Source organism: Rhamphochromis sp. 'chilingali', assembly GCF_963969265.1.
Source record: "Rhamphochromis sp. 'chilingali' genome assembly, chromosome: 11".
In the NCBI taxonomy this organism is placed as follows: domain Eukaryota; kingdom Metazoa; phylum Chordata; class Actinopteri; order Cichliformes; family Cichlidae; genus Rhamphochromis; species Rhamphochromis sp. 'chilingali'.
The window spans coordinates 20,943,911-20,958,063 of NC_137938.1; the positions used below are offsets into that span (position 1 = coordinate 20,943,911).

At 36.4% G+C, this 14,153-nt stretch overlaps 1 protein-coding gene across 1 annotated transcript; it reads right to left on the reverse strand.

Annotated features, from left to right (window-relative positions):
* Positions 1-10,880: 10,880 nt before the first annotated feature.
* Positions 10,881-13,655, reverse strand: LOC308405478 (serum amyloid P-component-like; the record flags this gene model as incomplete). Its single annotated transcript, XM_080896155.1, has 5 exons — positions 13,644-13,655; positions 13,434-13,488; positions 11,917-12,019; positions 11,531-11,828; positions 10,881-11,099 (listed from the first exon to the last, which is right to left on the reverse strand). Exons 2-5 carry the CDS (start codon positions 13,486-13,488, stop codon positions 10,881-10,883), a joined length of 675 nt encoding a protein of 224 aa, XP_080752281.1. The 5' UTR covers positions 13,644-13,655.
* Between the last annotated feature and the right edge of the window lie 498 nt (positions 13,656-14,153).

Consider the following 14,153-nt stretch of genomic DNA (forward strand, 5'->3'; position numbering starts at 1 on the left):
GTGCAAACCAAGACACTGGGAAAGCTACATGTAACTGTCAGTGGTGTTAGATGCCTCAATCTGCTAAAGGATGCAATATATTAGAGATGGAAGAGATAGAGAAGAAATAGGGGAGGCATGATTAGATAACTATCACCAGCTGCGCCGGCCAGCCTCCCCTGGCATTACTCATGAACCCACTGCACCTCTCCTGCAGCTGATCCACAGACCACACCCCACCATCATAATATGGTACTTTAATTTAATGCCACCTTTTCAACAAATGCAACCAAAGTTTAGGATCGTGCTCCAGTCCTCTGGTTTTTCATGCTGCAGTTATCTGATCTTTTCGTTAGTCAGAAGTCCAGAATTTCTTTATTTAACTAGCATTGATGAGAGTGAGAAGCTCTTTTGTGAGCATCCTTTTTTGTAAACGTGTGCATTTTGATATGCGAGACAGTATTTCCTGATTTCTTTCTTTTTTCCTTTATGGTCTTTTTACTTACCCTTTTCCCGTTAGACTTAAATTAAATAAGGGTTGATTACTTGTGATAAGCAGCTGTCGGTGGTCTGATAAAAATCATTGCTCTTGATTAGCTGAAATGGCTTGTCTAAGCACAACATCAAGGGCCTATTTGTACTGTCACATCCAAATATTACACCATGTCTTCAGAGGACATCTGTGATGTGTCTGTCATGGAGAACAGAATCATGAACTGGAGGGATGAACCCTGGAGAGGGATCAGACTGAAATGACAAGGCAGAGCACACTGAACTCAGCAGGGAAAGACTCCCCAAGTTTCACCTCCAGACAGGATGAGACGTAGTTGGCAGGCAAGAAATGGAGCAAAACTTTTGAATCAGTTTGAGGAACATTTTGACGTTTTTTACGCTCAGGTATGAAGCTGGTTTTAGATATAATCGTGAATATAAAATGCTGTACTATTTTAATATTGTGTTACTACTGAAAGGAAATGAGTACTATTGTTCTTTGTTTCCCTTCTTAACAAGAGAGTGCAGAACAACAGGTGTAACTGGTCCTCAGGTATTCATACATTGAAGCATCTTTGTATATATCTGTGCCCAAGACATTGCTACTGTTTAGAATATGCAATATATCAAACTACTACAATACTACTCTTTCATAATTTATAACTTCATAAAAAAGTTCCATATTTTTCTAAAGCAATTGTAGTCTGCATCAAATTTTAATGGCTTCATCTATTGCTCATGCTCTACCTCCATCAAGTTTCAGGAAATTTAGCTAAGCATTTTTCCCCCAATCTTATCTTGCTGAAAGACAAAGAGAAAGATCAACATACAAAAACAGAAGAAAATGACTTTTCTGTGACGGTTCTGGGAATCGACTCTGTATTTGTAAAACATTTGTTATTAACAAGATTTAAATGCAAAATGGGTGTTCTTATCAGTTTCTCAACACAAGAGGGAATGTTTCATTCTCATAAATGTTATCACAAAGTAAAAAAAGACTCTAATACTACAGAGGTAGCAGTAGGAGGTGTGGTATTTTATCAACAAGAACCATACTATCATAATGAAAATAACAGATAAATAATAATAACTAGCTAAGCCAAAGGCTGCATTTTGAATTAGGCCTCAGTGAGGCCTGGCATCTGTGAGAGAGGATGACAAATAAAGAATGAGGAAGGGAAGAGCAAGAACGAACATATATGCCAGCATTTACATGCCTATGATGGGAAGAGGAGTGTTTCAAGTGTGAACCTGCTTTTCAACTTCATATGAAACAATGTGAATAAACAACTGTCAACAATATAGTGTGACATAACAGACATAAAGAGGAAATGGCACGAGATGTAAGTTATTCTCTGAGAAGTTTGTTAAAACAGCATTTGTATGGTGCAGCAGAGGACAACACTAAGCAGTGACCTGCATAAAGAGCCTTAGGCAACTGTCAGAGTGTCAGACTTTACCTTGTAACCACTGAGCTGCTGTGCAGAAATTTGGCAATGAAAAACATAAAATGTAACAGCCTGTCAGTAAAACCACAAGCCATGATGGTGATGAAACGGTGAACAAAATATTAATTATACCTATTATCTTGATGGTAATATTCCTTCATATAAGGGAATCATGATTTCACTACACACAATAGTTTTATTTTCCCTCTGTGCGTGCAGAAGTCTGGTGAATTACATTTATGTCTAGGAAACATTTTTAAGTAAAACTGGGGAATGACAAAAATCCTAAAAACCTTTTTGTGCCATGTAAAATAAATCCGTTTGCATGACTGGTTCGTCTTGTATGTGGGATGTTTTACAGGGTGAAAAAAGTTAAAACTACTACTACTGAAATGAAGACCACAAGCGCACATACACATGCACAGGGCTACATCAGGGTTTTTAAAAACAGTAATGTCCTTGACACAGAGCTGAATACAGCCACTATTAAGTAAAAAAAAAAATTAAATGATTAGAATAGTAATAATTAAAGGTAAGAAAAAATAATGAGTCTGTAGTATAAAAATGTTGCCATTTCCAAAAATATAAGGATATGTGTATGCTGAGCAAGTGAGGGATGAAATCACCATCTGACCAGTCAGTTCTTTGGATATAGTGCCACAATTCCTGCATTATCCCTCAGACCTCTTAACGTCCCTCTTAGACCTCTATATGCAGAAATCTATTTACCAGATTAGTGCAAATGCAAATGCTAGGGATGCAAGTGGTGCACTGGTACTTACACCCTCACTCAACATGAAATAAGCACACTAAAGTGAATTAAGGGTGCCCTGGTTGTATTAAGTGCACTGTTAGCCTTTGCAGTAATTTCCAGAGCTTAGTACTGCAAAATCAACAGTAAAAAACTCTAAAGGATGTTAGCAGTTTAGTACTGTAATTTGCATGTAATTGTGGGAAAATTCCATGAGATTACATTATTTTTACGGTAACTCATCGTACTCATGGAAACAGCTGTAAAATACAGCAAATGTAACAATTGGTGATGTTACTGAGATTATACTATTACACCATCCGGATTTCTGTTGTTTTCTACTGTAGATCTAAGAGTAATTACTTAAATTCTTATTCAGAGTGTATTACTATAAAATGTGATTCACTGTGACAGTAGTATAACATATAAACTACAATATACAGCATAATTTTTAACTTAAGGAGTAAGTTGCAGCCACACTAAAATTTAATTCCTTGAACTGAATGGAACCTCATATATTAATAAATGTATTTGTTTATTCAAACAATGTGAAACATTATTAATACTATTAATTAATAGTATACTTGTAAGGTTAGCATTGTCATAGAGTCATAGAGACATTATGACATTATGCTAGTACAATTATGGTGAACAAAAAGTACATCTAAAAGTTAATTTCAAGAATACTGTTATGTACTAAAACGGGGGCCAATATAGTCCCAAGAAGCATTATTAGTATACGTACTAGGTAAGGTATACTTGGGAAATATAACTGAAGTATACTTATTTTTTGTATGGCCAGCAACAAAAACTAATGGCTACATTTAGAGTAATGTTTAAAAATGACTTCATTTAGCAGGGTGTTCCTTTTTTTCTCTTCTTATTCTTTCTTATACTGGACCTTCATTTGTTTTGTATAAGGTGGTACTTTTTAAGACACCTCTGCCTAACTACAGTGAACTAACCTAATAATATGCTCTGGTCGTCATTTTACACAAGTTAAGGTGTCACATCCATGAAACCTACACCACTAACCAGCATCAGTACTACAACTTCACTCTCAAAATTAATAAATTCTGGGACAAGCAGAAACTGTATTTTTAGCGGTGCATTTTGTTGCAGGCCAGACTGCTATTAGATGCACTGTCCTAAAGAAATAATTCCTTTGTAGCACCACTTCGTCTTGGTTCAGAAGAGATGTCCTGGATATACATGATAATGTAACACATTACCACAGTTTAGCGCGTTGGGTTGTGTTTTTAAAGCGATTGTTACGTTTTTAAAGCTTTTTAATGTGACAGGTGCGATAGCCGACACCACATCTTCACCTGACGTACAACGTGACGTATGACGCACACGTCAACAATGGGGATAGAAAATAGAAAATATTGCTCGAGGTGGTTAATGCTCCTTTCGCTGGTTGCCAACCACCATTAAATAACAACAAGAAGAAAATATTGATCTGCTTCTCTTAGTTTTGCACGTTTAAGCCGCAATTCTCAAATAAAGCTGCAAAGCAGGAGAACAACATGGCCATCAACTATTCTGTGCCACAGATCCAGTTCGCTGCAGCACAGAGTGATGATGAAACCGTTAACATGTGCAACTTAGAAGTAGTCAGAGGCAGAGATGGGCACTGTAATCTGATTACTTTTTTCAAGTAACGAGTACAGTAAGGGATTACTATTGCAAAAACGGTAATTGGATTACCGTTACTTTCCCGTAGGAACGCTGCGTTACTGTGTTACTGCGTTACTAAAACGAGAATGTCTCACGACAGTGACATAAGCGAGTGCGCCGTTAGTGACAACAGCTGTGTGCAGATCAACATATCGATTGTGGGAGAGAGTATGAGCGTGCAGCGTTTAAAGCGTGGAAGTACTGACCTTACTTTGAGTTTGATTCCATAAAAAGTGACAAAAACATTAGCGTCCGTTGTGCGTGGGAAGAAAACTTCTTTTTACAGCGAAAAAAACCCCTAAACTTCCAAGCAAGCACCGAGTGCACAACGAGGTAATGGGAAACTCACAGAGAAACTCGCGGATTCTTCAACTGACCGCGGCACACCTGCACCAGGGTAAACCTCCGCCTACCCTAGTCCTGCTTTACAGGTGAAAATAGAGCAACAGCACCGCAGAGTCTTTGACTTTATTTATTTTCTGCTGTGTTTTACTTGCATCTATTTGAAAGAGTGAGTGTAAACACAAAAAATATTTTATTTTATGTGCTGGAATGTGCAGAAAATAGGTTTCAATGTTAAACTAATTTATTCAAGTCAGAATGTTGCATATAATTAAATTTTTGCTTGATGCATAAAGTTAAAAGATTAAAACTGATAAAACAAGTTAAAAAAAGAGACTTTTCCATTTGATTACATTTTGTATGATGGAGTATGTAGAAAAAGTAGAATTAGGCTGAAAGATCTATCACTCTATCACCTATTCAGGTTGTAAATCGGGTTTTTAAAAAGTAACTAAGTAACTAAGTAATTAATTACTTTTGAAAATAAGTAATCAGTAAAGTAATGGGATTACTTTTTTGGGGAAGTAATCAGTAATTAGTTACTGATTACTTTTTTCAAGTAACTTGACCAACACTGGTCAGAGGTAACTGGATGTTCAATCGGGTTAAATGCAAGGTTGATTGGATTATATCTGAAGATCATATGCTATTCGTGATAACTCTGCTAGACTCCAAATTGCTCATCCATGCGGGAGTATCTCAAAATTAAATGAAACCACTTCACACTTTTTCCCTAAAACGGACTGATTAAAGTTTGATCGGAACCAAGTGTTTTTTTCACTTATTCGAGAGAAGTCCGAAATGCGTTCCTAATACTGTTTGTTTTGACTTTTAAGCTACCCTACCCGGATATTTTCATTCAAATGCTAAGACAAAATGTCAATAGCTATGAATGTGGAGAGTCAAAAGACTAGTTTGGTAATAGTTGCCGATGGATTTATGAGAATTGATAGAAACTTGGACGTTTCCAACAGGTGAACTACCGAGGTTGCGCCCAAATGCTTAAAGCTGTTAGCTGGTCAGTGTTTTCAGGTGTGCTTGTACTACCTGTACGGTGCGGAGTGCTGACTAAGTCATGTTAAACCCATTAAAGCATCGAGCTCAAATATCTTTTCATTTTTCTGCACTGTTCTCTTGTCGGCACACATTTTCTGTTTACTGAAGCCTTTTGTGAATAATTTTGATCATGTAAAAACTGGGAATTGGTCCCTATTGACAATACTCTTATTTTTTGCCATTTAGGAAAGGTAATTGGTCACTGAACTTTTACAACTATGTGTATTTCTAAATTTTGTGGCTTCAGTGCACGCAAATTTATATTGTTCAGTTTGCATGTTAAAAGCCTGCCAAGCACCCCAAGGCTGATTATGCTTGGTAAGAAGTCATTCATGAAATAGAGCTGATTAGACCATATTAAAATTTCTGTTTGGCACAGGAGCTTTTCGTGGACACAGGTATCCAGTCTCTGTTTTGTTAGCTCAAATTTCTGTAATTTCCTTTATAAACCAAGGTTGTTGGACATGTGTCTCAGTGAATCCAGCAAAGTAACAATATCAAATTTCACATTTCATATTACTGATCAACATAGTAGTCTAGCTAGACCAACAGCAGAAATACTGAACTCAATACTGTAAAGTTTAACAGCAGCACAAACTATAAACTCCTAAATAACCATACAGTTGATTCATCTCCGGTAATCTAACTGGGCTGACTCTTTGTTAGGTGTGTTTAATGTGCAGAATAATTCCCAATTATGTACAATTATAATATGTTAAAACGGACTTATGTACATAAGGCCATTAATAATTAACTGCACATAGCTATTTGCTTTATGACTATCAAGACAGTGTGAAGAAGTGAAGTACTGAAATTATTTTATGTTGCATAATGACAACATGTTGCCCCTATACATTTAAGGACAAAGTTCAATGACCGCCACCTGCTGGATGGTGAGTGCAGAGGGGCGTGTAATTGTTGAGCTGGACAAAGAGAACATCTTTGCTGATGCAATGTCAGTCTTCTTTGGTTCATTTTATGTATTGAACCTGGAATACCAGGAGTCAGCATGTGCAAGGTTTTTTGTAAGGATAAACCCTGATGAAGCGCCTTGAGGCGACTTTTGTTGTGATTTGGCGCTATATAAATAAAATAGAATTGAATTGAATTGAATTGAAGAGGGAACAAAATGTACCTCCAAGGTTGGGACAAGCGAAAGGTTGTTCACATTAACCCTCATGTCACAACTTTCCTCCAGCGGCTTACTGAATTTGAGTGGAGAACTTCAAATTAGGTAAGTGTTTTGGCCATTTTTAGTGAATTTCTTGTATAATTTAAGTATCCAATGTGTTGTTACCTGTGTCTCCACAGATGATCCATGGCCCATGCTTTCTGGACATTTACACAAGACGAACAACAATGAAGACAAGCTCTCTTGCCATCTTGCAAGACGCTGTCTCTGTCCAATAGGTTTTTTGAGTGCAACAGTTTTGATTTTTTTCCCTTCTTTTACCCGTTTGTTAAAAATTATTTCAGCTACTTACACTTTAATTGTCACATGTATTGGCTCACCCTACAAATCAATGAACTCATTCCACAAAGCAAGATCAGGGTTCAGTGCAGGTCAGTCAAGTTCCTTCACACCACACACGCTCATCCATGTCCTTGTGGACCCTGTTTTGTGCATTGATTTGGTAGTGTGAGCCAGTATTTTGGACAAAGTGTATATAAAGGCAGAAGTGTGGGGCTTGATATTATATTCATTACAATTCAGTTTATTTGTATGGTGCCAACAAAATGAATGCCAAGGCACTTTACATTGTAGGTTTAAGACCCTACAAAATATAACTAAGAAAACCCAACACTTGAGCATATGTTGTCTGCCATGATATGGATATGACATAATATCGTTATTGTTTGTACAACCATCTGAGAAAATAATGGATTACATGGTTTAGTAAAAACAAATGCTTCCTCAATGAAAACATGTTTTCAGTTCTTTTCAGTTTTTGATTTTGGAAATGTGTATTTCAGCAGGGAAAAATCAGAATTGAAATAAAGTGGTGTAAAGCACATGAATTATATTTTGTTTGTGAGTGTCTATGTATCTATCCATCCATCCATCCAATTTTTTTGGAACCCTCCAGTCTCTTACAGTATGTTACTGTTAACTGAAATTACGGTAAATTGCGACCTGTTAAACAGCAAACGACCGCCTGTTGGGACACGGTATCCTCTAGCAGAGATGAATATTTTTGGTACTGATGATGCGTGATAACGGTAAGTTACTGGTTAATATATTGCAGTTTATTACCTTGCAGCGGGCTTACAGTGACATACCGTGAATAAACGGTAGTATACCAATTTCTTAATCACAGTATGATGTTACTTTGTTGACGTAATTTACGACATAACGACATAACGGTATCTCACTGGCGACAGTGACGCCAGTGAGATACCGTAAAAAAAGGCTACAGGTGCGTTACCATAATTTGTCCAAGAGTATTATACCACACCAGCAAAAAACGGTATCATCCTGCAGAACGGTAAGCTACCGTAACACGGCGTCATGGTATGACGCTGGCAACAGTGACGCCAGTATGTTACCGTAAAGTGGCGATGAAAAGCCTAACAGTGTGTCATATTTTAGTTCTATATCAAATTTAAAAAATAAAGAAAAACATATAGATGTGGATATTTAGTGCAAATGCACATAAAGTATGTGTGCAAAATGATCAAAAAAGTTTGTAATTCAATCCATAAAATGCACAATACCTTTTTTAAATTTGGCTGATTTCTGTTTCAAGTTAATCTCTCTGTGGACCTCTACAGCACTACCACCACACCTGCTTTATTCGGATCCCTGGAAACATTTTCTTTCTTTTTTTTATGACTAGTTTCACAAACACTTTTGCAATTTCAGCCATCATGTTAAGGATCATCACTGATGTCGAGAGCTTGGTCACCATGTGTGGGCCAGAGGGCAAATAACAGTCTTCTGTGGAAGAGCCCAAAGGCAACATCAGGTAAGCAGGATTCATGTTATTTTCTGTAACATTCACAGGGCTATACAACATGTGTGTGTGTGAGAGGAAACTTAGCGCAAACAACCTGAATTGTGACATGAGACCTCATGTCTTTGTAGCTCACCACGCACTGAAAAGACAGGAGGTTTTTTGCTATTTTTTTCTGTAAAACACAAGGAGAACCTCATATGCACAAAGACCAAAATCTGCATGCAAATGATTGAGTGCAGAGAAGATGAGAGAGAGAGGAGTCTGGTGTTACACGACAATACATGCAGCACCTTTTTTGCCCAAAGCTCAACATTTAGCCACTGAGATCGCATTATCTAGCATCTAACAATGTTACCTGCACACACAATTTACAATCCCTTTGCACCAACTTGGATTGAATTATTCTTCTATTATTCATTTCAGCCTATTTCCTGGGTGCACTATTGTGATTGTGGCTGTTTTCAGGCAAACATAAAAACAAACATCTTAGAAAATCGAAGTTTTTTCTTTTCAAAGTTCTTAAAAATGAGGCAGACCTGAGTTTTTATTTCCCTATTGTTGTTAGGATGCCTGGGTCATTGACCCAGGGTTTTTGAGTTTATTATATTATTTATAATTTCTAGTCTTTGGGTTTTTGTTAGAGTCATGTCTTATGGTTTGTTTTAATGTGTAATCCTTAGTTGCTGTCTCCCCTGTCCACTATATCCCCGTTTCCAGTCAGTGTCTGTGTCTGCCCTGGTCCCACGTCTCTGTTCCCTCTGTTGTAGTGCCTGCATGTGAGTCTGTGTCTTTGTTCAGTCTGTGTTATGTGTTTCCTGTTTTACTTTGAAGGTCTCTGTCTTATCTCAGTGTGTTCAGTTTACGCTTCCTTGTCTCGTCAGTTCTGATATGCCCCAGCTGTGTTTCCCTCCTGTTGTCCATTCCCTGATTGCTCCCTCTATGTATTTAAGCCCTGTGTTTCAGTTTGTCATTGTCGCGATCTACCCTTATTTTGCTGTGTGTTCTGTCTGTGTAAAGTTTACCTTGGAGTCTCAGTTTTGTTACTTTTTGGAGTTCAGCATTAAAGCTGTATTTAAGTTCACCTTTGATTTCTGTGAGTCTGCATTTTGGGTCCTTCATATCACCACCCCTGCGTGCACACAGCCTTCACATAACAATTGTAGATATATAAATTTATATTACATTATGACCTCAGCCTTTATGACCCTAAACTTCAATAAGTAGTAAAGGCAGAATGATTTGCAGCATTTTAGCTTTCACTTCTAGTTGCAGGATCTCTAACATTAGAATCATAAACTGTGCCTCATATAGGTTTTATTTTGGTACTTTACACGTCACACAGTTTCAAACATTGCTTATATGGCAAAGTTCCTCTTTTCTGTGTCTTATCTATTAATATGCCTGTGCACTAAAACTTCCTGTTTTTCAGTCTGGCTGAGCACTTTGTGAGTCAAAAGTGGCCTTGCTCTACAAGCCTTTATTATTAAAGTACATAAAACAATATAATAGGAAAATAAGGATACTAAGGATATTGATTTCATGACACTCTTCAACAATGAGACCTCTGGCCACGGTCCACTAATATGGTATTTATAACACCACCCAGTTCTCCTGCTTTTTTTGCGATTGTCCAGTAAAAGTGTTGAATTATCATACTATTACAAAAGACATACATATGAAATTAATGCATATTGAATAGAATTTAAATGTTATTATAAAAAGCAAAACTTCTTGCTTTGATCATGCCTCCAGTACACAATTAGTAAAAAAAACATACATAGATAATTGAAATGGAAAACAGTAACACAATTTGTTATATGTATAAAAAGATAACATATTTGTCAAAAATTATTTCAACACTGAGCATTTTCAAAAATATGCTGTAAAATTTTACGTCAGTAATGCAGCACTCACTATACAACAAAAAGATCAAAGAAACAGTGCAGTTACGCCAAAAAATTATCAGACAAATATAAAAAACAAAGAAATAGTGTCGAAAAGTAAAAATTCTTAAAAAAAAGACTTGATTTTAGATATATACATTTACATTGCAACACATAGACAGTAAAGTTTTTGTACTTTTTCAGAAAATTAAAATTTAAACCTTTGACTTAAACATAAAATCCAACTTCAGATATTGATTTTTAAAATCTTATAAGAATTCAGAATTCTTGCCTATTGACACAACTCTTGTTTGTTTTCTATCAGCACTCTTCCAACTGTCTGAAACTCAAACGCATACCAGTTCAGCACATTGCCTGCTGTGAAGCTCAGATTATTCGAGTAGTTCTGGATCTCACAGGAGGAAAGGGTGTGGTCCCACATGTGGACATCGGATATCATGCCAACAAAGGACTGATTGATGTCAAATCCCCCACCATGGGTATCCTGTTCCTGAGAAATGGCAAAGACTTTAATTAGAAGATGTATTGTTATATTTTGATATACCTAACTGTATGGTCTCAAGCAAAATCATCTACAGTTAGACATCAGTCAAGCTGTAATCACTGGCTAAAAACAGTTTGGTGATATCACTGACACATCTTTAAATTGTATGATCTAATAAACTTTGAGTATTTCATTTATGTGTTTTAGTATTCAAATGTATAATTTCTTCTAGCCCCAGAGTATATTATACATATATTGGATGTAACATGTAGCCCACAAAACATACTCTAAATATAAACGCTCTTATGCCGCAATGAACCACATGTCCATGAACATGAACAAATGGATCAAATTTTGAATTTGTATTATATTTGTCAGTGTCTGTTTGTTTGAAGATAAAGTAAAAGCTTTCTATGTGTGGTGCTTTGTAAAGGTACCTGTCCTAAGACAATGATAATGGGTCCATTGATGTTGGATCCAGAGCTGGTGAATTTTCTACTTGAGGGGACTCCATCGACCCACAGCTGCACGAGTCCAGAGGTAGCGTTCCAAGTGGAACAAATAGAATGCCATGTGTTCAACTTGTAGGCAATCCCTTCAACTGTATTCAACTTGCCCCTGGCCCACAGTTCAAATAAGCCATTTGCAGCTTTCTTGAATATCAGGAAGTTATTGTCAGCAGAGGGTGTAGCCAGAGAGAACAAGGAATGGTCTCTATTGAGGTCAGTAAAGGACCTAAAAGCAGTGAAAAATGGATTTAATAGTCTGATATGCGGTAGTTACATGTTTCTTTATTTAATTCAGTTTGTTTAATTAAAAATACCTGAAACACACGGTTACAGCCTTCAGATCTTGTCTTGATGTAGTCACCCTCACATGAGCTGTATTGGTTTGTTGTGGGAAGGTGAATATTTTATTTGCCAGATCTTTAAAAAAATAGAGAAACATATGAATAATGCAAATAGAAAAGGAAGTAATAAGCAGCATACTATAATAAAAATGAATTAATAAAAGAATATTTGAGAAAATCTAAAATCAAAACAGAAGAATGATTTTTGTTGAAGCTGTTTGTCTTTACGGCAAAGTTTGCCCTCCACAGAGCAACAGCACTAGTGCAGCTAATGCTTCACAATACAACAACACTTCACATTCACATTAAATATTAACTATAGGAATTCTGTTCCTGAGAAATGGCCGAGAGATGAATTAGCAGGTGTATTTCACTCTTATGTTTTTATGACAGATGACAAAAAGTCTAATAGAAGAATAATGAGCTTTTTTTGGAAAACATATTGCAGACATGCAATGATTTATGCAATATGATTTTTCATTTATGCAATATTTTATCATTACCAATGTGCATTCAAATGAAATGTATACAAATTTAATTGGTAGTGAAAATGTTAAATGCAACCTTTAAAAGCTCGAATTTTCCCTCCATAATACCTGCCCATATCTGTGTGCCCTGAAACATTCTAGCTGGAAACTCAGATCACTGCATATTAATATTTGCCATTGTTTGATTATTTCTGACATATTTGGAATTAATCCCTGCCTCTAACACTAAGTATCAAATGAATTTTAAATTTTTTTTTACAATAATAGGTATAGAATTTGAGAGGAAAGAAAATTGGTTTAGCCATAAGTTTTGCCAAGTGAACGTAAGGTGTGGTGTTTAAACATATTCTGTCTCTTGTCATCGTAAGCTGTGTAGCAGGCAGTCTATGGACCCAAATGCAGGACTGAGATGCAGTATTAAACCCGAAGGCGGCAGTTTTTATTCACTGGCAGAAAAGGAACTGAGAAACACAATACTTGAGCACTAGAAAATAAAACCAAAACTCAAACTAGGAAGGATGATCTAAACTGGGAGTTCATGACGAGACCAAGGGAAGCGAAACTAGAAACTCTAACATGAAATAGGACTTTCAAAGTAAAACAGGAAGCACACGACAGGCACAGACTTGACACTGAGCTAAACCTACACTGAACACGAGGACACAGGAACAAAAATTTACAGAACATAGAAGAACTTGAGTGCTAGAAATACAAAACTAGAAGTCATAAGCCACCATGATGAAATCCAAGACCAAAAATAATAATACAAAAAACTGAAACACCAGGTCACCGACCCAGCACCGTGACATCTATTCCTGCTTTCCTTTTGAATAAGGATGAAGGAGTATATATCTAAAATGGTAAACATGGACACCTCTAATGTTAGTATTTATCAACACAGTAGGCTACACACTCTAAGTCTAATACACCTTCATTGTTATTAATTTTGGTTGCATATGTTAAATACTTAATAATTAAGATAAAAAAAAAAATAGAAGGTACTTTGAGGGATTGCAGTGCACGATGTCAGCATCACCAGTAGAAGCACCAGCAGCATCTACAAAGACATGCAAACATACCAATTCACATTGTTTATTGGTACTGGTGATACAAACAAATCTGATGTCACTTTCATCATCCGCACCACAATACACGTAAAAGGGTTTCTGCACATGCAATACATTTTGTTTCAATATGAAAATCATATCTTACCTTGGATACAGTGTCAGGATAGAGCCTTCTATACTCTGGGTCCTTTTGTGAATGGTTTGTTTTTTAACAGTGCAGAATGGTTCCTTTTATACCATGGCTGCTGCTGTAAATGGTTAATTTTTTATGGCAGTCATTGTTTCTGTAAATTTCCATGTTCCTACTTCCCGCACGTGTGTTTACAACTTATGGGATTAGATCCTAGGAATCTGAAAACTTCCCCTTCACGCCTATAGCGAAGTTTGAATCAACAGTCACTAACATTCATGTCTTTGGGTTATAGAAATAAGTTAGAGTATGCGGAGTAGAGTCTGTTTTGACAATCTTGTCAATTATAAGTGACACAAAAGTGTGCATTTCATTCTTACAAATGAAACAGAGAAGAAAAAGGGGTACGTATCAATACATTACACACAAAGCCCAGCTTTGAAAACTCCAAACTATGTAATAAAAAATGCAATATACGCTTTAAAACCATTTTTATTGTGTAACATATTAATAGTATAGATTGGA